Source organism: Paramisgurnus dabryanus, chromosome 24 (assembly GCF_030506205.2).
Source record: "Paramisgurnus dabryanus chromosome 24, PD_genome_1.1, whole genome shotgun sequence".
Classification (NCBI taxonomy): domain Eukaryota; kingdom Metazoa; phylum Chordata; class Actinopteri; order Cypriniformes; family Cobitidae; genus Paramisgurnus; species Paramisgurnus dabryanus.
Window position 1 is genome coordinate 22,309,466 of NC_133360.1, and position 24,038 is coordinate 22,333,503.

Below are 24,038 nucleotides of genomic sequence, written 5' to 3' on the forward strand. Positions count from 1 at the left end.
ACTGTCAAAATGTGACTATTAATAGAGATGCGTTCGTGTCACTCAGGGTTTGAAGAATGGACATTAACAATAACAGATTTGAAGATGAAGAACGTGGGATATTACTGAGAAAATAAATACAAAACATATATTTAACATGCTTGTATCTACACACACAGTGTTCCAGGTTCCAATAAAATGATAGAAAGTCTTAAAGGAAAACACCACCGTTTTTCAACATTTTACTATGTTCTTACCTCAACTTAGACGAATTAATACATACCTATCTTTTTTCGATGCGTGCACTTAATCTTTGTACAGCACGTCGTAAAAGTGTTAGCATTTAGCCTAGCCCCATTCATTCCTTAGGATCCAAACAGGGATGCATTTCGAAGCCACCAAACACTTCCAAGTTTTCCCTATTTAAAGACTGTTACATGAATAGTTACACGTTTTATTTTGTGCCACCATACTTACTCGTGTAACTCCTCATGTCTTTAAATAGGGAAAACGTGGAAGTGTTTGGTGGCTTCTAAATTCATCCCTGTTTGGATCCCAAGGAATGAATGGGGCTACACTAAATGCTAACACGTTCACGACGCGCCGTACAAAGATTAAGTGCATGCGTCGAAAAAAGATAGGAATGTATTAATTAGTCTAAGTTGAGGTAAGAACATAATAAAATATTAAAAAACAGTGGTGTTTTCCTTTAACTGCCTATATTGTGGTGATTGACCAGTGATCCCCATGCATGATTCAAATTGATTATTAAAAAAAAAAGTTATCTGTGAGGGTAAGGTTTAGGGATAGAATATACATTTTGTACAGTATAAAAACGTAATGGTAAATTGAGGGGTTTTAATCACTCAAATACAAACAGGTGTTTTATTACAACATCTCTTTGAACGCCAGAATTGAAACTCATAACAGGAAATCTTTAAATAAAAATGTACATAATAAATCATTAACAAATGTAAAGCAATTCATTATTCTAAAGACAGACATTTTGTATTTATATCTATGAAAGCACAGTCATTTTGAAAGTCATTTGCATATTAAAAAGCTCATGTTTTGATTCCACTGCAGATTATTATTTTACTGACACTTTTATCTAAAATATTTTACAGTGGATTAAACCCCCCCATATTATATATATATATATATATATATATATATATATATATATATATATATATATATATATATATATATATATATATATATATATATATATATATATATATATATATATATATATATATATATCACCTTGTGTTTTCTTGGACATAATACTCTACCAATTGACTAGAACTTATGGGTTAACATAAAACTAATGTTACAGTAAGAGTTTAAGTACTGAAGTATTTTTACTTTAATAAAAAGTATTAAACACTACATTCCCTACATTTCTTAAGTAAAGGCAACTAAAGTTTTACTTGAGTATAAATGAAATAGTATTACATTTTAAATGTACGCTAACACTTTACTTGAAGCGGTGTTCATAAGAATGACATGACAAAAACCCTGATAAAGTACAAATACTTGAATAAAGTATAAATACTTCAGTACTTTACACCTGTGGAGTTAAACATGTGACACAATCAGCTAAACGGGTAAAAAATAAAACTTTTTATCAAACAGGTCATTGTTTATTACATTAACATTAAGTTTGAAATCTTAATGGGGAAAAAAGGTAAAAGTCTATCAGACATACAATGAGCTGAAAACCTGGACATCTTCACAAGCATTAAATATAATATCAGAACGTGATTTAAAAAAAAACCGTTGATAAAAAACTTTAACATTGTTAATAACCTCTATGTTTATCTGACTCAAATCATATCAAATATTATGTGCATTTTATTATATTTTCCCTTTAAAGGTGCAGTGTGTACATTTTTGCGGCATCTAGTGTTGAGGTTGCGCATTGCAACCCCTCGTTTTTGAAACCTACTTTAGCTGCCACCCGACAAACAGAGACATCTGTCATCATCAGAGACAACTTAATAAAAAAGTTTGTCCGTTAAGGGCTTCTGTAGAAACATGGCGACACAAAATGGCGACTTCCATGTAAGGGGACCCTCGATGTATGTGGATAAAAACGTCTCATTCTAAGGTAATAAAAACATAACGGTTCATTATGAAAGGTCTTTATACACCACTGATAATATAGTGTTGTATAATATTTTGCATTTATGTCAAGAGATCCTTCTAAAAATTACACACTGCACCTTTAACATTTCATTATTTCAAAGCAATGTTTTATAACAACGTTTCTTATTTGTTTTCACAAATTAAACACAACTGGATCAAAAGAGTCAATTAAATAAAAGAAACTGAATTCAGATTGACAAATATCATATAAAAAAACTGTTTATGTGACATCTATAATGTGACACTGTTAAGACTTCAAAGTTTTAAAGGTAATGTTTTGTTAAAACTACAAGTCTTCTAACCCTGTTGTGTCCACCTTTGCTTTGATGAACAGTGTGCCATCTCTTACATAAACAGCATTTCGAGGGGTTTCCAGGTCACCGTGAGAGATGAACCGTGGGAACCCTGCGGCCACATTGGCATCGGAAATCGGCCGGCAAAAACTGTCGCTGTTCGGATCGGGGGTGAAAGTAATGCTCGTGTGATTCCTCGAGCCGCTTTGATCCAGTAATGTCAATGTGATGTTTTGACGGAAAGGCCACGGTAAGAGCGAGTCGAAGTCTCCGTGCATTATGGTGACATAGAGCGACAGGTGAGTGCTTTTACCTGAGCTGTCTCCTCCGAGGTAAGCCCTGATTTTAAGCTTATAGCCGCTACGGCTGGTGTAGAAGGGGGTGGAGTTGACGGGGGTGCCGGCTTCTTTACTCCGCCTGTAGTCGCGCACCTTCCAAATGAGTTTGCCGTCATAGGAGGTGGATTCAAGCTGGTTAAACCGCTGCTCGTTACACTGGAGCTGTTCCACGTGAATGTCCAACAAACGGCTGTGACGCTGACACGTCTGCTCTAATGCACCTGACACACGTAAACATACAGTACACACGATGTGTGTCAAGATAACACTGAGATGCAATATTAAACACCGGTATAGTCGATCAGGTCAGAGCTTACCCAGGTGTTCCCTCAGGCTTTCAGTGACAGCCACCTGTTGTCTGAGTGAGTCCAGGGATGATCGGAGAGATGGGAGAGATGGGAGCTCATCACGCACCTTTGAGCCCAAAACACCTCGCAGGTCCCGCAGTTCACATTGTACACTACAGATACGTAATCTCTGCTCTTCTACAGACCTCTGTTTAACAAATACAAGTCATCTATATACACATGTATGACTTTCCAACACTACAAGAGACTTCGGATTTAAAAACAATAGCATTGTCCAACTTCCACCCCATCCCGCCATTTCAAATTATTAATAGGCAGAATCTACAATGTCTATTCTAATGTCTAGTTGTCTGTAAACACACAGTTATGAATGTATTGTATTGTAATGACAGGGTTTTTTTACCTGTAAGGTAGCCAATGTGTTATCACATAAACTGATGTCCCTCTCAAGACTGCTGAGCGTGAGACTTTTGTCCTTTAGTGTCCCCTGCTGGACCAGCATGTCCTTCTGTAACTGCTCCACCTAAAACAAGCAGACCATTTAAACTTATAGTATACCTGGGGGGCGGCAGACATTTTATCACCCAGCCTAACAAACTGGGGTCGATATACAGGTGCTGGTCATATAATTAGAATATCATCAAAAAGTTGATTTATTTCACTAATTCCATTCAAAAAGTAAAACTTGTATATTATAGTCATTCATTACACACATATTGATTTAGTTCAAATGTTTATTTCTTTTAATTTTGATCATTATAACTAACAACTAAGGAAAATCCCAAGTTCATCATCTCAGAAAATTAGAATATTGTGAAAAGGTTACATTTTGAAGACACTTGGTGCCCCAATCTAATCAGCGAATTAACTCAAAATACCAGCAAATTCCTTTAAATCATATCTCAATCATGGGGAAGACTGCTGACTTGACAGTTGTCCAAAAGACGAACATTGACACCTTGCACAAGGAGGGCAAGACACAATAGGTCATTGCAAAAGAGGCTGACTGTTCACAGAGCTCTGTGTCCAAGCATATTAATAGAAAGGCGAAGGGAAGGAAAAGATGTGGTAGAATAAAAGCGTACAAGCAATAGGGATAACGCACCCTGGAGAGGATTGTGAAGTAAAACCCATTCAAAAAATGTGGGGGAGATTCAGAAAGAGTGGACTGCAGCTGAAGTCAGAGCTTCAAGAAACACAGTACACACATACGTATGCAAGACATGGGTTTCAGCTAGGTTTCAGTATACACAGACTGATATATTTTAAATGTTTATTTCTTTTAATTTTGATCATTATAACGGACAACTAAGGAAAATCACAAATTCGGTATCTCAGAAAATTAGAATATTATGATAAGGTTCAATAGTAAAGACACCTGGTGCCACACTCTAATCAGCGAATTAACTCAATATACCAGCAAATTCCTTTAAATCATATCTCAATCATGTGGAAGGCTAGCTGTTCACAGAGATCTGTGTCCAAGCACATTAATAGAAAGGCGAAGGGAAGGAAAAGGTGTGGTAAAAAAAAGTGTACAAGCAATAGGGATAACCGCACCCTGGAGAGGATTGTGAAGTGAAACCCATTCAAAAAATGTGGGGGAGATTCAGAAAGAGTGGACTGCAGCTGAAGTCAGTGCTTCAAGAAACACTACGCACAGACGTATGCAAGACATGAGTTTCAGCTAGGTTTCAGTATACACAGACTGATATATTTTAAATGTTTATTTCTTTTCATTTTGATCATTATAACAGACAACTAAGTAAAATCCCAAATTCAGTATCTCAGAAAATTAGAATATTGTGAAAAGGTTCAATATTGAAGACACTTGGTGCCACAATCTAATTGGGTAATTAACTCAAAACACCTGCAAAGGCATTTAAATCATCTCTCAGTCTAGTTCTGTAGGCTACACAATCATGCTGAAGACTGCTGACTTGACAGTTGTCCAAAAGACGACCATTGACACCTTGCACAAGGAGGGCAAGACACAAAAGGTCATTGCAAAAAAAACATTAGCTGTTCACAGAGCTCTGTGTCCAAGCACATTTATAGAGAGGCGAAGGGAAGGAAAAGATGTGGTAGAAAAAAGCGTACAAGCAATAGGGATAACCACACCCTGGAGAGGATTGTGAAGAAAAAAAACATAAAAAAATGTTGGGGAGATTCAAAGAGACGTATGCAAGACATGGGTTTCAGCTGTCGCATTCCGTGTGTCAAGCCACTCTTGAACAACAGACAGCGTCAGAAGCGTCTCTCCTTCAAAAAGGACTGGACTGCTGCTGAGTGGTCCAAAGTTCTGTTCTCTGATGAAAGTAAATTTTGCATTTCCTTTGGAAATCAGGGTCCCAGAGTCTGTAGGAAGAGAGGCACACGATCCACGTTGCTTGAGGTCCAGTGTAAAGTTTCCACAGTCAGTGATGGTTTGGGTGCCATGTTATCTGCTGGTCTTGGTCCACTGTTTTCTGAGGTCCAAGGTCAACGCAGCCATATACCGGGAAGTTTATGGCGGACCAACTTTATAGAGATGCGGATTTTATTTTCCAACAGGACTTGGCACCTGCACACAGTGCCAAAGCTACCAGGACATGGTTTAAGGACCATTGTATCCCTGTTCTTAATTAAAGCTAGATGGTGCAACAGGTGTTAATTCAACATAGGACGTAAAACGCAGACAAAACATGCACTAAAATATTTATAAAATGTCAACAATTACATTCACAACAACAAAAATCTATTAGACCCTTAAATAAACAAAATCAAGTTTTTCTAAAAGGACATAATAGGAGATGACGTCATCATGACATGTATCTGATTAAAACAGCTTCATACCTGTTTCTCAAGTTTGGTGTTACTCTCCAGCACAAGCCGAATGTGTGAGCTGAACTCTGTGTTTTCATGAACCTCCACTTTTCCTCTTTTATCCTGAAACAGTTCAAGACAGAAATTACAGATCAGGTCCGTAAAACAAAACAAAGAAGTTTCTTGTTTAAATACTTACTCTGACTGTACAGCCATAGTTTTTATAAACGCAGTCTGTCTGCACTTCAGGACATTCATCATCGTGCGCCTGTAGCTGTGAGGATGAGCACATGACAGTCATTAAAGTCCATGTAAAGTTATATTAAATATGTGTTCTGAACCACAGAAAAATTTGTTGATAACCACCCATTCAAATTTGAATGATAAAAAAATGCCAAGTATATAGTTACGTATTAGTTTAAATCTGGGCACCACGCCCACTAGCAAAAAACTGCAGTCTCTTTAAAGGCGGGGTGCATGATCTCTGAAAGCCAATGTTGATATTTGAAATCACTTAAACAAACACGCCCCTACCCCAATAGAATCTGGACCTTCTTTTGATAGACCCGCCCCACACATACGCAATCCAGGCAACAATGTTGGTTAGTAGACATGCCCCTTACTGCTGATTGGCTACAAATGTGTTTTGGTACTCGGCCCAACTCCCATTTCCAAAGTGTTTTTCAAAAATCATGCACCCTGCCTTTAAACTTTCAAATACAGGTACAAGCTGAATGGATGCTCGTGAATTTTCTTGATTATTACGCCAGAATGAGCGTATAGTTCCTAGCATATCTGCCTAGAAAATCACAACTTTTAATTTTCCGTCGGCCTTAGTACAGGATTTAACTACAAAAGAGTCAAGTTTTAAATAAGAAAAATATCCAAACTCTTTTTGGTAATTTTTGGGCGTGATGCTAATGGTCTAATCAGATTCAATGGATTATGCTAAGCTATGCTAAAAGTGCTAGCGCCAGACCCGGCGATCAGCTGAATGGATTCCAAAACTGTAAAAATCAAATGTTTAACTCTAGGGGAGCTGGAAAATGAGCATATTTTCAAAAAAGTGGAGTGTCCCTTTAATGTATATAGGAATATAACTTTAACGCTCTACATTTTTTTTGAAGTAAAGTGAAACTAAGAAATATTTTTTAAGTATTTTGTCATGCCAAACCTTGTGTCTCTTGATCATCTGTGGACAGTTGTTAGAACACTGGATCTCAACTTCTGGGCATGAGGTCATCTGATGGTCCTATTAGAGTTTAAAGGTAAGATTAATGACAAACAGACATGAGAAGTTGATGAGATGATGAGAGAAATTTTCTGACCAGTAGTTTGGATACAGGATAAGACTGTCTGCAGTGTTCACAGGACTCCAGTCTGAAGCAACAGATGTTCGTCTGATGTCCTAATAGGTTCATACGTAACAAAACTTCTGTGCAACCTGAGTTTGAGCATCTGAGGCGCTCATATGGACAAACATTCAGATGGTCCTGAGACACAGTATTGATATATGATTAATAATCTTTAATGCTACACATGACAGAGACCTCTGGTTTATACATTCACCGTCTTTGGTTATCAAACGATATGCTCTTACCTGCAGATAACATAAGGTGATCCTCTGTGTGCAGTCTGGAGCGTTGATACAGTAAACCTCTAAGTTCAGCAGTTCTCTTTTACAGCAGTTGTCTTGAAAAGTCTGCAAGCATTCAGTGAAATATCACATGGGAAAATTAACAGGACTTAACCTTTTATACACTTTATAGCACCGGACCATCCTAAAGTCCCAAATCTATTTTGGGATTCACTCTCCTGGTATAACCCCAATGTGGCGCACATCACACAAGATCTAAACGTTGAAAACGAATGATGTCGGCCTGGTTTTTCAGTCTTGGGTTGTGAGCATCATCTTTGGATGCGTGTTGAACTGAGTGCACTAACACTTATCAAAGCAGACAGACATCTATCTGGACTCTCGCTTATAGGCGGGGTGCAGGATTAAAAAAAAACACTTTGAAAAAGGGAGTCGGGCCGACTACCAAAACACACTTGTAGCCAATCAGCAGTAAGGGGCGTGTCTACTAACAGACATCGTTGCCTGGGTTGCGTATGTGTGGGGCGGGTCGATCAAAAGAAGGTCCTATTGTGGTAGGGGCGTGTTTGTTTAGGTGATTTCAAATATCAACACTGGCTTTCAGAGATCAAGCACCCCGCCTTTAACAGAGTATCATCAGAAAAATCTTGAATGAATGAAATGTGAATAAGACAGAAAAACGAAATACACTCAAACCTGTAGCCTGCAAAGTCAATGTGTTCTTTAACATAAACCCTTTCACATATACACAAACCAAACTGAAATTAGTGATGCACCGAAATTAAAATTTTGGGCCGAAACCGAAAATTCTGGATGCACTTGGCTGAAAACCGAAAATGAAGCTGAAAATGGCTTCTTTTAAAAACTTTAAAATAAAAAAATAGCTAAACACACAAAAATTGGACTGCTGTCCATTTAAGCAAACGTGACCGGTTTCATTTAAAGAACAAAAGTTGCTCAGCTTTTTAACTGGAAAGACGCTCACGGTCTATGCTGGTGCTTGGCGTGTGCAAGCAATGGAAAGCGTTTTTTTGTTCGCGCCCCAGTAGCCAAGGTGATTGTTGAAAAATGTATTTGGCTCCGCACGTGATCTTGAGATTTTTGAAGAACAAATGTTGCCTTTTGCAACTTTGGTGTCCTCATCTGAAAATGTAAAGTATTTCTATACTGCTGACATGCATAATCTTTGATGGACAGACGCGTGAAAACAGCTCGATCGTGCAGTGAAACCTAAATGCTTGCGCACGGATGCGAGGGGCGACATTCATTTTCGCCCCCAATGCGATAATGTAATTTTCCACAGCTGAAATTTCGTGCACTCCTAACTGAAATGTGTACAAATGTTGACTAGTCCTTTAAAGACTTATTAGACCTTTGTCATGTTAGATAGTTAAAGGGACACTCCACCTTTTTTGAAAATAGGCTCATTTTCCAGCTCCCCTAGAGTTAAAAATTTGATTTTTACCGTTTTGGAATCCATTCAGCTAATCTTTGGGTCTGGGGTTACCACTTTTAGCATAGCTTAGCATAATCCATTGAATCTGATTAGACCATTAGCATCGCGCTAAAAAATAACCAAAGAGTTTTGATAATTTTCTTTTAATTTAAAACTTGACTCTTCTGTAGTTACATCGTGTACTAAGACCGACGTAAAATTAAAAGTTGCAATTTCTAGGCAGATATGGCTAGGAACTATACTCTCATTCTGGTGTAACAATCAAGGACTTTGTTGCCGTAACATGGCTGCAGGAGGGCCAACGATATTAAGCAGTGCCCGAAAATAGTCCCCTGCAATTGAAAGTAACCTAGGGGAATATTTTCAGGCAATGCGTAATATCACCAGCCTGCTAATATGCGATGCTAATGGTCTAATCAGATTCAATGGATTATGCTAAGCTATGCTAAAAGTGGTAGCATAGTTTAACTCTAGGGGAGCTGGAAAATGACCTTATTTTCAAAAAAAGTGGAGTGTCCGTTTACCTAAAAATGAAAATTACAAAACAAAATGTCTTAGTTCTGATGAACACAAAATGAAAATTACAAAACAAAATGTCTTAGTTCTGATGAACACAAATTAAGATATTTTGAGGAATGTCTAAAATCAACCCAATCGTGAGCCCCATTCACTTCCATAGTATTCTTTTTCCTACTATGAAAGTGAATGCGGCTCATTATTGGTTTGGTTACAAACATTCCTCAAAATATCTTTGTATTGCATACATTTAATATATGCGATTATGATGCCAAGTGATATGTTTTTCTGATAAAATGATTGACTACAGGGAGACTTTAAAGGTGCAGTGTGTAAATTTGAGCAATATCTAGTGGTGAGGTTGCGAATTGCAACCAACGGCTCAGTCCACTGCTCACCCCTCGCTTTTGAAACGCATAGAGAAGCTACAGTAGCCACCACCGGACAAACATGTCTTTATCGGAGACAACTTGGGAAAAAAAGTTTGTCCGTTAAGGGCTTCTGTAGAAACATGGTGGCCCAAAATTGCGACTTCCTTGTAAGGGGACCCTCGTTGTATATAGATAAAAATGTCTCATTCTAAGGTAATAAAAACATAATGGTTCATTATAAAAAAGTCACTATACACCCCTGATAATATAGTTTTGTATAAAATTTTGCATTTCTGTCAAGAGATCCTTCTAAAATTTACACACTGCACCTTTAAATGATCCATGATAAGGGTATACATTGTATGTTCTTTATATGGTGTGTCTCTATGGCACTTTTAATTTGTATAGAGTAAATGGGTATTTCGTGTAAGCTTACCTCTTCAGGTTTAATGGAAATGTTGTCTAAAGGACATTTTGAAATATCTCCTTTTTCTCTGAAAGACACACAAGTGGCACACATGTATCACATCACATTCTTTGACTACAGACTGTCGTGTGTACATTATCTCTGTTGATGTTTACTCACATGTATGTGCGTATACACTGAGAACAGAAGATGTGTCCACAGCCCGTCTGATGTGGATTTAGGACAATACCACTGCAGGACGGACAAATGAACTGTTGCTCCAATCTTGTCACAAAGCAAAGCGTACGATTGGTCAGAAATGACTCCAGCTCCCATGACCTCGAGGATCCAGAGATCTGCCGGGTGAATCCAGCACCCTGGCTCTCTTCTGCTGCCATTTAAACTTGGCTGTTATCATAACAACATACTTGATTATTTACAAAACTAAAAAAAACACATTTCATTTTTTTTTTTGTTTACGCCCAATTTAGCATGTGTGTTTTTTAATGACTATTAATAGACAACTAAGCATGCGCACACCTTACGAGGTAAGAGGAAACTCTAAACAGAAAGTACGAGTGCGCACTTACAGTCATGCTTACTTTAAACAGACAATACTTACTTTATGTGACAGTTGGGATCTGCTTGTCACTGTTGTTCATGTGCATGTGCAACACTGTGCACAACATGGGAAATCCCCTGTGCAACAACACTATCATCTCAAACACCTTTATCATTATTACATATATATACACGTTTAATGCATAACATACACCATACTACACCATACTACACACATACATATATATAGTGAACGACACATCAGCTATAACTTTATTTAAACACGCTGTTAAACATTCACTTTCGCTTTACCTGCTGCAATTCAACATTCACACACAAGTTACAGTATTTTAAAATGCAAGGGGTCTACATACCTGCGGGTTGATGGAGTTAACAGTTTATGTTATGAGCTGTGAATTAAAATGATTTAAAAAATAATTCCAACGCAGTAATCACGAAATCATTATCTGACAGCTGCGAGCGGCGTCCAGGCGCGCTTCATATGAGCGGAAACCCAACGACCAATCAGAATGCTTCTCTCATGAATATTAATTAAACCGACCGTTCCATCACATAACGAGACGAGTTTGAATGAATGAATATTCATGAGCTGTAGTGAATTTCGTCATTTGGCGAGCGGAAAGTTTATGACAGGAAGTTTCTATAACGCATCAGTGGATAAACTGCACCTGTCATTTACATGTACGCATTAAACAGACACTTTTTCCAAAGTGAGGAAAACCACACAGTAGGGAATCACACACAATTATGTTAAATAGGAACGCAGTGAATTCAAATTCAGGGCTCCTAAATAATTTAATGTTCCTGTCATAACAGTAAAAAAAAAGAGTAATACATGAAAACAGAATCTGTTTAAAGTGGAAGTGTTTAATACCTCAATATAACAAACACACGACACTTTACACATATAAACATGCTCCGGTACAAACTTCATATATATAATCCCATCAAGACTACAGGGCTATAAAACCTCTCATAATAATAAAACAGCAAGGAAATCATCATATAAAATAAAAACATTTTTTAAATCGTCCTAACGTTCATTATGATGAAAGTAATTTGCATTCATTCATAATAAGATCAAATACAACTTCACATAGACGAGCTGATGATGAAATCAACTCACTTTTAATTCTTTTGTTGTTGTAGCGCCCCCTGTGTGTATGTTTATGAAACAGCACAATTGTCCTCTGAAATGAATGTCATTCCGTTTAAAATGTATTTAAAGACAGTAGGTCACACTCAAGTCATTCACTGTCTTTTGTCTGAGAAACATCTTATTTAAATATAAATACAATTCAGTTTCAGTCAAAAACATGAAAGAAAAAGTTAAATTCAAATTCTATCATTATTCCTTCATATACTCTTACAGCCTTCAAACCCATATAAAAAAAATTCTTCTGCAAAACCCAAATAGCTCATTATCTGTAATTTAAAGGTAAAAACAGCTTCGATCCTAAAAACATCTGCTGTGGATAATAGTTTGGCATTGAAGTTTGAACATGGGCACAAATATATTACGACAATTACATATCTATTTAACCTATATGACACAAAGTAAAATTTCTTTGTGATTTTCGATAGCAATTTTTGTTGATAATAATTTTTCTGATTTGTTAGAGGCACTTTGATGACTAAAAATTGTGTAAAAGCTTCAGACAAACGACCAGTCGATAGCACCAAGAATTAAAAAATAAAGCACGAAGAAAATAAACAACAACAACAAGACAACCTAGCCTCTTCATTTGAAACGGTACGACATTGAAATGTATTTGGGCATGTGAAATGACCAGCAAAAGTGCCAAAAATGTAGATAATATCACAGTAATATTCGTAAGTTTTCCATGAGGTGACGTACAATACATGATAACAAAATCTAATCTGTAAATCATTCAAATAAATAACAGTTACCTAATATATATACAGTGTAAAACTTAACTTAATTATCAATTTCTTCAGTATTCACATCAGTACTACTCCTTAAATCAATTATATATAAAAACTGATCAGTGCAGAGAGGAGGGCGATTCTGACTGGATGCCCACCAGACTGGGCGGCTGCTGACCCGGCACTGTGCTGGCGGAGCTGGACGCCGGTGCTGCGGGTCTGGGGTTAAGACGTGGAGGGAGCGGGTTGGAGGGTCGAATAAGTGGCGGTGGCTGGTTTAGGGCTGGACGGGGCTGAAGAAAGCGAGCCTGCTGCTGCAGAGGTGGAGGCTGACGGTGTAATGCGGGGGTAGCAGGAAGTGATGGACGCAGCAGCGGTGGAGGCTGGTTTAGAGAGGTGGAGCTGCTGGCTGCGGTTAAAGCTGATGATGAGGTGGCTACAGGAGACGGACCAGACGCTGGAGTCACCTGACCCTAACAAAGAAAGTAAGTTGAATTAATTCATAAAGAGCAATGCAAGTTTTCTACGTCTGTCTTTTCGCTGCTGCCACCGCTTTGTTGTTGAATCGCAATCTTATATGTATATAAAGCCATACCTCATCCTCTTCCTCATCTGTGCTCTTTCCAGAGGAACTGTTGCTGTTTTTGCCATCTTCGGCAGATAGGACACTTTCTCCGTTTGGAGTTCCCTGTTCAGCCTCCCACTCCTGAAGCACTTCATCCAGGTTAAATCGTCGTCGATAGTTCACAAAGAAATTTTTCACCTGCCCCACTGTTTTATTTCCAATCACATCAGCAATAGCTTGAAAGTCTTTCCCATACTTTCGTACACCTGCAAAAAGGATTTTAAGGATTACAATTTGGGAATTAACAATTGTGAATGTAACGTCTGAAATTGAATTCACCTTGTACAGCTAAGAGCTGCTCATCTGTTGTCCAGCGGGCGTTAATTTTTTGGGTGCACTGAAACAAAAATGCAACAGTTGTTAAACGGATGACAGTAATATGTAAGCAGAAAGTCACTGCGTAAGCTGCGTTAAATCGCTTATGAATCTGCGATACTCTCACTTTTAAAATAAATACAAGGGCAAAAATAGTATAAATTAAGTGCTTGAGCCCGTATGCGCAGGTACTTCTGATGGAAGCCAAACATTGTAGACACAAATGCTTTACCTCAGCCAATCGACATTCATCAATTCCATTTTCAATCTGTTGTTTAAGGCCACTGTTTAACTGTTTGGCATTTTGAACCTAAAAAAAAGCAAAAAACTAACAAATCAATCCTCTTCAATGCATCTAAATCACTTGCATTTGTCAAATCAAATTTCACACATGTTGCGGTTTTAATTATTCATAAAATTCTGTAAATGACTTAAAATGAAACTTGGCTGTTTATTTAGGTGTCTGTCATTCTCTCTTTATTGCCTACTTTTTTATTAGCAGGTACGTCACGCACCAAGACTACTGACAGAAATGAGGACTGTTTGAAAAGACGTCACCCATTAAAAGTGAATGGGAAGCGTTAAAGCTTACGCCCCGTGTGAATGCACTGTTAGTCTAGGAATAGTCTAATACCTGTCCGGGAAACCGGCCCTCAGTTTCTCATCAAGTCTAGTCTAGTTTTGTAATCCTATACCTGGCGTTTAAGTGAAACCAGCTCCATGTCCAGCTGGCGGAGGACAGTGTTAGCCGCGCTGGAGCTGCAGGAGACGGCCACCACATCCTCTTGTGTCAAGTACATGCCTTTGGGTGGGCGGCACTTGGACCTTTGGGAGTGGTGACGGTGCTGAAGGGTCTGGTGCTCTCTGCGCCCAATTCCAATCTTACAGCTCATTGTCTGAGGCTCTGTGTGGCTCTATTAAAAACAGAAGCATGTATTACCTTTCATGACATGAACACATTTCTTACCCAACACACATTTTTGATCTTACTGTGCATGATTCATATTAATAAAATACTTTGTCTTAATAAACCTTCAATAAATGTACCAACTAGCTCTACCAGCTGACTTCATCCAATACATTTTCCAATGACAAAATCCTGCCCTATAGGGTTGGGCCGATAGACGATACTATCGTCCAAAGACTTCTTCTCACACCTGAACTTGTATTGCATGTGTCATAGACTCTTGCGGCATGGACTCTCTAATCTTAAGTAATAAATGAATGCAAAATTTTGGTACCTCCTTTTTTGCCTCTTTCGTTGGGTCGTAATCACTGTCGTTTGCTTCAATAGGGTTTGCATCTTCCATTTCTTCCTCACTAAAACAACATAAATAACGCCATAGCATCATTTTAGGAAACAAAACAGCACTGCACCAACCATGAGAAATGACAAAAAAGGGGTCATTAAATGGAAAAATAACCTTTCATCTTGATTACTCCGGCTTGCCAGCTTTCGTGCTTGTCGATCCATGAGGCTGGTCCGGGATCGTGTTTTTTTCCAAGAATAGTAGTACTTCACAAGACTGGAAATGGATTTGTCTGGCAACTACAATAAATGATCAAATTCTGTTATCAATGTGGAAAAAAAACATTTAAGATGTCAAGAACATTGCAGAAAAAATTTAATTCACAGTGAAAGAAGAAATAAAATTGACTACTTGTCAGCCCAATTGGATTTTAGAAAATTTTTAAAGCTCATTTTCTCCAAAAAATATTATAAAACAAAATAAACTAATAAATTATTTTAGTTTAAATTTGTATACTAAAAGGTCAGTAAACATTGCTGTCTGTTTGATAGTGCACACATACACAAACATATTTTGATACTACTAGTTTCACCTATATCTGGAAAGCTGGTTTAGAAAGCTGCATTCAGACTGGCAGCGACATGGAGTAGCAAAGTAATGTTACCTAAAAACAGTTTTTCTACACTAATTTTAACTTTTACATGTACACAAACACACTACAAGTCTATCAAAGTGGATCTAACACTGAAACACCACCATCTTACGACTTACCATCTGCTGAATCCTATGGAAGCTCTTCCCATGAAAACTGAAGGCTTGTTCAAATAACACCTTATCCTCTACTGTCCACTCATCAGGGAAGGGTGTGAAGTTTGGAAGATCGGCCAGAGACTTCTCAATGTTGTGTTTATGCCAGAACAACATGCCTAAAGCCTGTATGTAACAGTCAACAATAAGACGAGCATACATCAAGTAATTCTTTAAAGGCCCTGTTTTGTTAACTCACCTGCTCAACATTGTACCCATGCTTTTCTTTTGCAATTGCAATGTACTCATCCACTGTGGAAAAACATTTAAAGTGTTAGATGCATGTGCATTCACAATGAAAAATATCAACAGAAAAATGGATGTGTACATACACTTAGAGTCAACTATTGCGTGATATGGTGACCAAACCAACATTCCTCCACTGTCCTTATCACTGTACTTCATAGATCCTAAAAATCCCAACACAATAAAACATGAACAGAGAATTTTACATGGATAAATGTTTAATTAAAAGAGAAACATATTTCATCATGTATATCATAAATTAAATCATTGATTAGATTGTAATAGGTAAATTAGGGTTGTGCCGATAGATAGTTGGCAATAGTTATTATTATCATCATCACAGTTTCTCATTAACATGCGCATTGCATGATTTTTTATATATTATATTGCTTTATAGGAGGAGACTTCATAGGCTTTGTAGATACTACAAATTCAATTCTTTGCAGTTTATACACATTTACATAGATATCGGATTTATACTATATCATCGAAATTTACACCAATAATGCGATTATTTCCAATAATCAGAGTAAGTACTTAATCGCAGTAAGATGTTTACATAACTAGAATTAACCTCTAAACTCCTGTTTACATGCAGTTTTAATTTTCTGATTTTTCACTAATGTTTGTGCTATTATTCACACAAAAGCCCAATGCAGAGCACAAATGAAGAACTCGCATATACTGCCCACTGTTTTAATTTAATTCTGTTACATGACTAAACTTTTTTGTCGATGCATTTTTATTATTAAGTGCTGTGAAAAAGACGGAATTATTATGACGGTGCCTGTAACGGTTTTATGTGCCGATATATCACGTTTTTGAGCTGTTTCTCGATGAAGGGGGACTGCTGACAGTGAGTCGTGTTGAAAGAGTACAGGGAAAACTTCCTAACGTCAAGTTTAAAATGAATTTGCACTTAAGATGCGTGACAAAAACACATGCGCACTTTAGTTAGTGCGGTATAAAAGCAATTAAAGTGTTTACATGGATGCATACTGCGATTAAAAACGGTGCACGACAACTGTTTTAATAGCATAATACTTCCTGCAATTATGAGCTTAATTGCATTATTTTTATCGAAGCACTGTGTTTACACGAGTTAAAGTATAATCGCAATATTGCCACAACCCCACTATTAGGTATGTTAACAATTAATCGTTCTTCGATTAATTGTCAAAAAGAAATTAAATGGTTAAACGATTGTCGAAAAAGCAAGCACATACAGCCGGTGAAAAAAATGAAACAGGCATCCAGAAGTTAAACTAAAGTTAAACATCATGCGAGACGAGGCTGGCTGCTAACGCAACAAAATGGCATCCGCAGTGGATTTGATAGGGTCCGATACAAAAAATGCAAACACTGTTACTGAAAGCAAAGACCCTCTTCAGGGAAGCCTGCAAGATTAGCATAGCAACGCTGCTATACACAGGGAAGGAGACCAGAAGCCATTTTTAATTTTTAACAGATTAAAATGTAATCTTAAATTCTGGCAAGAAACTAAAATGTAAACTGTAAATGACTGTCGTTACACTCTGAACGCCTGCAACATATCATTGATCATCATTATTGACTGGCTAAGGCGCTACACGCTAAACACTGTTGGGGGTCCCTTTGTGCTTCTTGGATATAATTACAACAAGCGTTGTATCAACGACTCGGAAAGCGGGGTGAACAACTAGAAAAATAACACTTTATGATAATGAAATTTTTATTTTGTCATGGATGCACGTACTTTCATAGGGTGACCATATGTGCCATCCTCCCTGGACGCGTCCTTGCTAGGATTTCGGGTTCGTCTTGCGGAAGTCGTATTTCTCGGCCGCATACGTCATAGAGGATTATTATTAATTCAGAAAAGCAACCGTAAAATTTTAAGGCAAGAATGAAACTACAATTATATGTCTTATGTTTTTAACTGAATGGTGTATGCGGTCAACAAATACGATTTCCGGAAGATGCACCGAAATCCTGGCAAGGACTTGTCCAGGAAGAATGGCACGTATGGTCACCCTAACTTTCATGCGACTGTGCAGAGTGCCCATATGAGGCGGAGTTATACTTTGTCTATTAGTCATTATATTTCATTAAGACATTTAATTGATGATTTTTATCAAAACACCAACTACACTGACTCATTTTACAGTCCCACTAGCATGTTATTTAGACAAAAAAAATATTGTAATTAGCGTGAGGAAGGTGGCGTTTTTACGTGCACTTTTATGTCATTGGCCATATACAGGGGCGCTGCTAAGGATTTTGGGCCCCATGAAAATAATCTTGACAGGGCCGCCAACACAGCTAAGACTTTTTTCATATTAATTCACATAAAATCATGCGCTTTTATGGTATTTTGACTACCAATGGGGTGAGAAAATGTGTTTAAGAAAAAATAAATCTTATTTCACAATTTTTTTCTCACCCCATTGGCAGATAATTTTGCTTGTTTTAGGACCAATTTCACTTAAATTGTATATTAATTTGTCTTAAAACTAGACTCATTTACTTAATTCATTTTGCTCTTAAGCATCTTAATTTAAGAATTTTTAGATATTTCTACTGAAAACAAGACAAAAATACTAAGAAAGTCATTTTTTGCAGTGTTGAACGTTTAACTAAAACTGTGTATTGTTATTTTTTCCAGCATTTTCTTGACCTAACATGGGGAGAAAATTGAGTTCCCTTATCATGCACTTTTAACACTAGAACGGCCACCAGCAGTCATTTTAACTGCAACATTTAAACTTATGCATTGCAAAAAATGATTTTCAAGAAAAAAAATTCTTAGTATTTTTTCTTGTTTTCAGTAAAAATATCTAAAAAATCTTAAATTAAGATGTTTTTCTTGATGAGAAAAACGACCCAAGAAAATAAGTCTAGTTTAAAGGAATAGTCTACTCATTTTAAATATTAAAATATGTTATTACCTTAACTAAGAAGAGTTGATACTAGGGATGCACCGGAATGAAAATTCTTGGCCGAAACCGAAAACGAGGAAACCAAGGCCGAAAAACCGAAACCGAAACACCGAAATAAATTATTATGCCAATTATTAGTACAAATTTATGGCTATCACTGTGTACTACCTTTACTAGGGGTGTGTGACAGATCACAGAACTCACGGTTCAGATCACATTACAGTTTTTGAGGCACGGATCGGATTATTTTTCAGATCAGCAAAAAGGGGGTGGGGAAAATCTAATAACAAATAAAGAAATTACAAACATTTATAAAAAAGAACAAATTAAGCTGCACATTAATAAGGGCTAACATTAGCATTAGGTACAGAAATCGAATTAAATGAGTCATAACACTGTCTTTAATGTATAAATTAAATATATTATTATTTTTAGAGCTATTTGTCTCTTTGTTAGACTTAAGTAATTGAGGTGTCTCTTTAAATAAGCAGAGACTGGTTTATGACTGTAATCTATACATACACTTAAGACATAAACAAATGTTTTTATTAGAAAAAGAATACTTTGGAGATAATTTTGTTTATATGTGCCCTGTCAATAACAGAAAGATTTTACGTTCGCTTGTTTGCGTCTCACTCGTGTGTGCACTATTGAGGGCACTTAAACGCGCGCGCACACAGAGAACGAAGGCGAATCCCAAACAGCGCAGCATAAAAACGTTACGTTGTTTGTCATTGCTTTATTCAGCACATGTATGTTAATGGACTATACAGTATGAGACACATTTGCGCGACTCTCTCTAAAGTTTACACATCAAGAGTTCTGATCTTTGAACGGCGTACTTACTGTGATGATCACGTCTGGACCGGACACAACCGCATGTGCCTCTGTGCGTACTTTAGCGCCTTTTTGTGGTTAAATACATCCACGCCGCATACATGTTGCTTCAGACAAGCACGTGCAGGGCGCGCTTTCTGTTTGCGTCATCAAAACATTTCGGCCGTATTGTTTCGGTGATAAAAGTCTTTCGGCCGAAAGCCGAAAATGCTCTTTTGGGCTATTTTCGGCCGAAAATTTTCGGTGGCCGAATATTCGGTGCATCCCTAGTTGATACATCCCTCTATCATCTGTGTGCGTGCACGTAAGCGCTGGAGCGCGCTGCGACACTTCGATAGCATTTAGCTTAGCCCCATTCATTCAATGGTACCACTCAGAGATAAAGTTAGAAGTGACTAGTGGTGCAACGGATCGCAGTTGATCCGTGATCCGTACGGATCACGACCCACGGTTCGGCTCGCATGTGATTCGCGGATTAATACGCAAATTTAAATAGGGAAAGTTTATAATTTGTAAGTGTTATAAAGGTTTGCAAATGTTAACATTCAAGTGATTTTAAACAGTTTAACTGCAAAACGGCGCTAAAGTGAGCAGTTTACTTTACGCACAAACGCACGCGTGCGGTTGAATGCGTCCGGTCCAGCTCGAGTCAGACGTAATCATCCTTCAAAGATCAGAACTCTTGATGTTTAAATTTCAGAGAGTTGCGCTACTCTCTCTCATACTGTAGTGTATTAAAATACATTTGGCTAATAGAGCAATGAAAAACAACGTAACGTTTTTATGTGGGACGACTGTAATGCTGCGCCGTCTGTAATTCACCCTTTGTCTGTGTCTGTGCGCTCGTTTAAGGGGACTCGGTAGTGCACAAACAGAGAGATGCAGTCTGTGCACATTTGGTCTTAAAGAGACAGTAAGCTCAATTGACCTACTTAAGTCTGTGTCATTAATGTTAATCAAACAACCCAAGACAAAGAGAAAATCACTTCTGAAGCTTTAAAAAAATAATAATTACATTTAATTAATACAATAAATGCAGTGTTATTATTCATTTGATTTCTGTAACTAATAATTTTAGACCTTACTTAATGTGCAACCTTGTTCTTTTTATAAATGTTTGTAATTTCTTGATTTGTTATTAGAATTTTCCCATACTTTTTTTTTTGCTGATCCGAAAAATGATCCGATCCGTGCCTCAAAATCCGTAATGTGATCCGAACCGTGAGTTTTGTGACCCGTTGCACCCCTAGAAGTGACCAAACACATCAACGTTTTTCCTATTTAAGACGAGTAGTTACACGAGCAAGTTTGGTGGTACAAAATAAAACGTAGCGCTTTTCTAAGCAGATTTAAAAGAGGAACTATATTGTATGGCGGAACAGCACTTTTGGGAGTACTTCAACTCGCCTGAAAAATCCGCTCCCCTTCTCCCTCTCGTAATGGGAGATGGAGGGTGTTACTGCGCCGAGTTGAAGTACTCCCAAAAGTGCTGTTCCGCCATACAATATAGTTCCTCTATTAAATCCACTTAGAAAAGCGCTACATTTTATTTTGTACCACCAAACTTGCTCGTATAACTACTCGTCTTAAATAGGAAAAACGTTGATGTGTTTGGTCACTTCTAACTTTATCTCTGAGTGGTACCATTGAATGAATGGGGCTAAGCTAAATGCTATCGAAGTGTCGCAACGCGCCCCAGCGCTTACGTGCACGCACTAAGATGATAGAGGGATGTATCAACTCTTCTTAGTTAAGGTAATAACATATTTTAATATTGAAAATGAGTAGACTATTCCTTTAAGACCAAAAATATTACATTCAAGGTATTTTGTGCATAAAACAAGCAAAAAAATCTGGCAAAGGGGTAAGCTAATTTTTCAAATTTAGTGTTTAAGAAAAAAAAATTTGCTTACCCCATTGGCAGATTTTTTTGCTTGTTTTATACACAAAATCACTTAATTTAATATTTTTGGTCTAAAAACTAGATTAAAAGGTCGTTTTGCTCATCCCGAAAAAGCATCTTTATTTAAGAAATTTTAGATATTTTTATAAAAAATAAAAAAATACTAAGAATTGTTTTCCTGAAAATCATTTTTTGCAGTGTGGTAATTATCTTAAACACAAGAACGAACAAGGCGTCATTTTGACCATTTTGAAATTTGCATAGTCAATAACTTTGTCTAAATAAATCATAAAGCGTTGCTGCTCCCTGACTTTTCCTCAAGTTGATATTCTGCCAGCGCTATAAGTGAAGTAAAGCTGTGTTGCCTGGATTATACAATTTGGGCGGACTGAACCATTTTATGATAATTGAGAGGGGGGAAGGGGCCCACAGACTTTTGTGTTTCCTAAACAAAGAAATTTTTTTGATACCAGGAAACAGCAAATAGAATTAGAAGACAAAAGTTAATCATTTTTACTATTAAATATTTTTAGCACCACAATTTTGGGGGCTTCTCTGGGCCCGCTCTTACTCGTGGGCCCCGAGAATCGTCATTGTTTACCCCCCCTTTTCAGCGCCCCTGGCCATATATGCCACTGCTGTAAAGGCTTATTGCACTATTACAGTTAATGAGTATTCAACTGATTGATCAGTAATTTAAACAATCATCAAACATGGGAAATTTTATAAATTGACATCCCTACCCACTATAATCGGATTATAAGGGTGCATGTTAAAAGTCATGCCAGTAGTCAACAGTTGTCATGTGACCAACATCTCTATAGCATTTAATATTCACCAATATAATATAATTTCAAACTTAACAACACAAACTTAATTTATAAATCCAAAAAAAGTTCTCAATTTCCTTTCTAATAGTCTTATGAACATGATCAATACCTAGTATTCTAAGGGTAGATGGATTACTGTTATGTGTTAATTTAAATTGTCTTACCATGGTTTTGCCTAGCATTCTGGGGAAATGTTCTTCCACCAGTACTTTTCACAAAAATAAAATTATTTAATTATAATGAAACATATATGAATCCATTTCAAATTCTTATAGGCAGTTTAGTATATGAAATATTTAATACTAATATAATATGAATTATTTAAACTAAAAGTCTGCATATGTTCTTTAACGTTCCCTAATTAGAATTTTATGATTTTCATGTTAAACTTTAATTTTCTTACATTTACATACTGGATACAGTTCAGTATAGTCTTTAGATTAAGGACTTCAAAAGCGTTTTCACAACACGTAATATTCTATACATTAAATTGTGAATTTGTTAATGAACACACAGCAAAGTTAAATGTAAATCATATTTAATTTCATAAAGTTAATTTGTCATGACATGAAGTTTTGTTGTTTATTAGCGGGCGGGCGGCTAAGCGAAAAAGCTAATAGTCTTTCACAGACGCTTCATGGCTAAACATGTAAGTTACGCGCTAGCGGAAGAAAACTATTTATACAAACATATTTTAGCGTCCGACACCGAAAACTATTGAAAGACACTTAATAACATCAACTTCTTTTGGTTTGTTATGATAAATAAGCGGAGCGCTATCTGAACCGAGGCTACCACAGCCAGTCGGTCAGTCAGTCAGGTTCTTATAAGCTGTATATAAAGCCGTCTCATACCCGGATCAAACTCAGGAATGTTAGCTTGATAATCCGACCCCACGCGCATGCCAACATCTGTAAAATAAAAATAAAAGTGCTATCGTTAAAGTTTGTAAGTTATTAGCGCTTAAAATGTAAGGTTTTTAAAAGACAGATCTTCGGTGGTGTTCGAGGCTATACCGTGCTCGTCGTCACTGCCGCTCTCGTCTGTAAAATGTCCGTTTGAGGCACTCGATGGGCTTTTCGTGCCATTGGTGCGGCCTTTCCCCAAATACTCCGACCCTTTGTCCATCATTCCGGGCATTGTCGCGATTGGTGTTAATAATGCAAATAAAAACGAAACTATATGTAAACACTACAGCGATTATCGAGTCGCTCTGTGCTGTGACTCTGCGCAGCTGCGCCGCTGTGCCGCGCGGTATCCCTCCGCTCGATCACATTAATGTTTCCTGAGCTTCACTCTCTGTGTCTTCATCATCCACATCTGTTGCGTGTTTCAACTCGTGTTTAAAGTAAATCGACGTGTTGGCAGGATTTTTGTTCTGTGTTTACAGATAAAATAACAGAGTGACGAGGTCTGCATTTCCTCGCGGAGGTAATTCGGATAAAGGTAAACCCATATGTAATGCGGCCCTCTTCTGCGCCAGTGTTTCAGAGATAGAAAATATTTTTCATTTTGATTCGTTTTACTTGAAAATACATTACATTTAACATTTACCACAATGATGATCTTTATTAATACACTTAGTGAGTAGAATATAAAAAAATACAGCAATATA

At 37.2% G+C, this 24,038-nt stretch overlaps 2 protein-coding genes across 5 annotated transcripts; both read right to left on the bottom strand.

Annotated features, from left to right (window-relative positions):
• Positions 1–1,247: 1,247 nt before the first annotated feature.
• traf5 (Tnf receptor-associated factor 5) lies at positions 1,248–11,296 on the bottom strand. 2 transcript variants are annotated; one of them, XM_065259472.2, is made up of 12 exons: positions 11,159–11,296; positions 10,846–10,922; positions 10,404–10,631; positions 10,254–10,311; positions 7,478–7,579; positions 7,206–7,370; positions 7,052–7,129; positions 6,077–6,151; positions 5,908–6,000; positions 3,476–3,595; positions 3,082–3,259; positions 1,248–2,985 (listed from the first exon to the last, which is right to left on the bottom strand). In XM_065259472.2, the coding sequence occupies exons 3-12, from the start codon at positions 10,619–10,621 to the stop codon at positions 2,420–2,422; spliced, it is 1,653 nt and encodes a 550-aa protein (XP_065115544.1). In that variant the 5' UTR covers positions 10,622–10,631; positions 10,846–10,922; positions 11,159–11,296; the 3' UTR covers positions 1,248–2,419. The 2 variants fall into 2 exon arrangements, with proteins under 2 accessions (XP_065115544.1, XP_065115545.1); XM_065259473.2 differs by lacking the exon at positions 10,846–10,922 and having other exon boundaries at positions 11,159–11,285.
• Positions 11,297–11,652: 356 nt separating this feature from the next.
• On the bottom strand, positions 11,653–23,659 carry rcor3 (REST corepressor 3). 3 transcript variants are annotated; one of them, XM_065259474.1, is made up of 12 exons: positions 23,440–23,659; positions 23,278–23,334; positions 16,022–16,099; positions 15,889–15,941; positions 15,654–15,815; positions 15,057–15,181; positions 14,874–14,952; positions 14,328–14,546; positions 13,865–13,942; positions 13,597–13,654; positions 13,288–13,523; positions 11,653–13,165 (listed from the first exon to the last, which is right to left on the bottom strand). In XM_065259474.1, the coding sequence occupies exons 1-12, from the start codon at positions 23,561–23,563 to the stop codon at positions 12,812–12,814; spliced, it is 1,623 nt and encodes a 540-aa protein (XP_065115546.1). In that variant the 5' UTR covers positions 23,564–23,659; the 3' UTR covers positions 11,653–12,811. The 3 variants fall into 3 exon arrangements, with proteins under 3 accessions (XP_065115546.1, XP_073669635.1, XP_065115547.1); XM_073813534.1 differs by lacking the exon at positions 23,278–23,334; XM_065259475.1 differs by lacking the exon at positions 13,288–13,523.
• Between the last annotated feature and the right edge of the window lie 379 nt (positions 23,660–24,038).

Coding starts and splice junctions, on each gene's coding strand:
- rcor3 (XM_065259474.1), bottom strand. CDS start 23,563: ATGCCCGGAATGATGGACAAAGGGTCGGAGTATTTGGGGAAAGGCCGC. Junction 14,547..14,873: donor CGAAAGAGGCAAAAAAGGAG/GTACCAAAATTT, acceptor TGTTTTTAATAG/AGCCACACAGAGCCTCAGAC. Junction 13,943..14,327: donor TGGTTTCACTTAAACGCCAG/GTATAGGATTAC, acceptor GCTTTTTTTTAG/GTTCAAAATGCCAAACAGTT.
- traf5 (XM_065259472.2), bottom strand. CDS start 10,621: ATGGCAGCAGAAGAGAGCCAGGGTGCTGGATTCACCCGGCAGATCTCT. Junction 10,312..10,403: donor CAGTGTATACGCACATACAT/GTGAGTAAACAT, acceptor TGTGTCTTTCAG/AGAAAAAGGAGATATTTCAA. Junction 3,596..5,907: donor ACACCAAACTTGAGAAACAG/GTATGAAGCTGT, acceptor TGCTTGTTTTAG/GTGGAGCAGTTACAGAAGGA.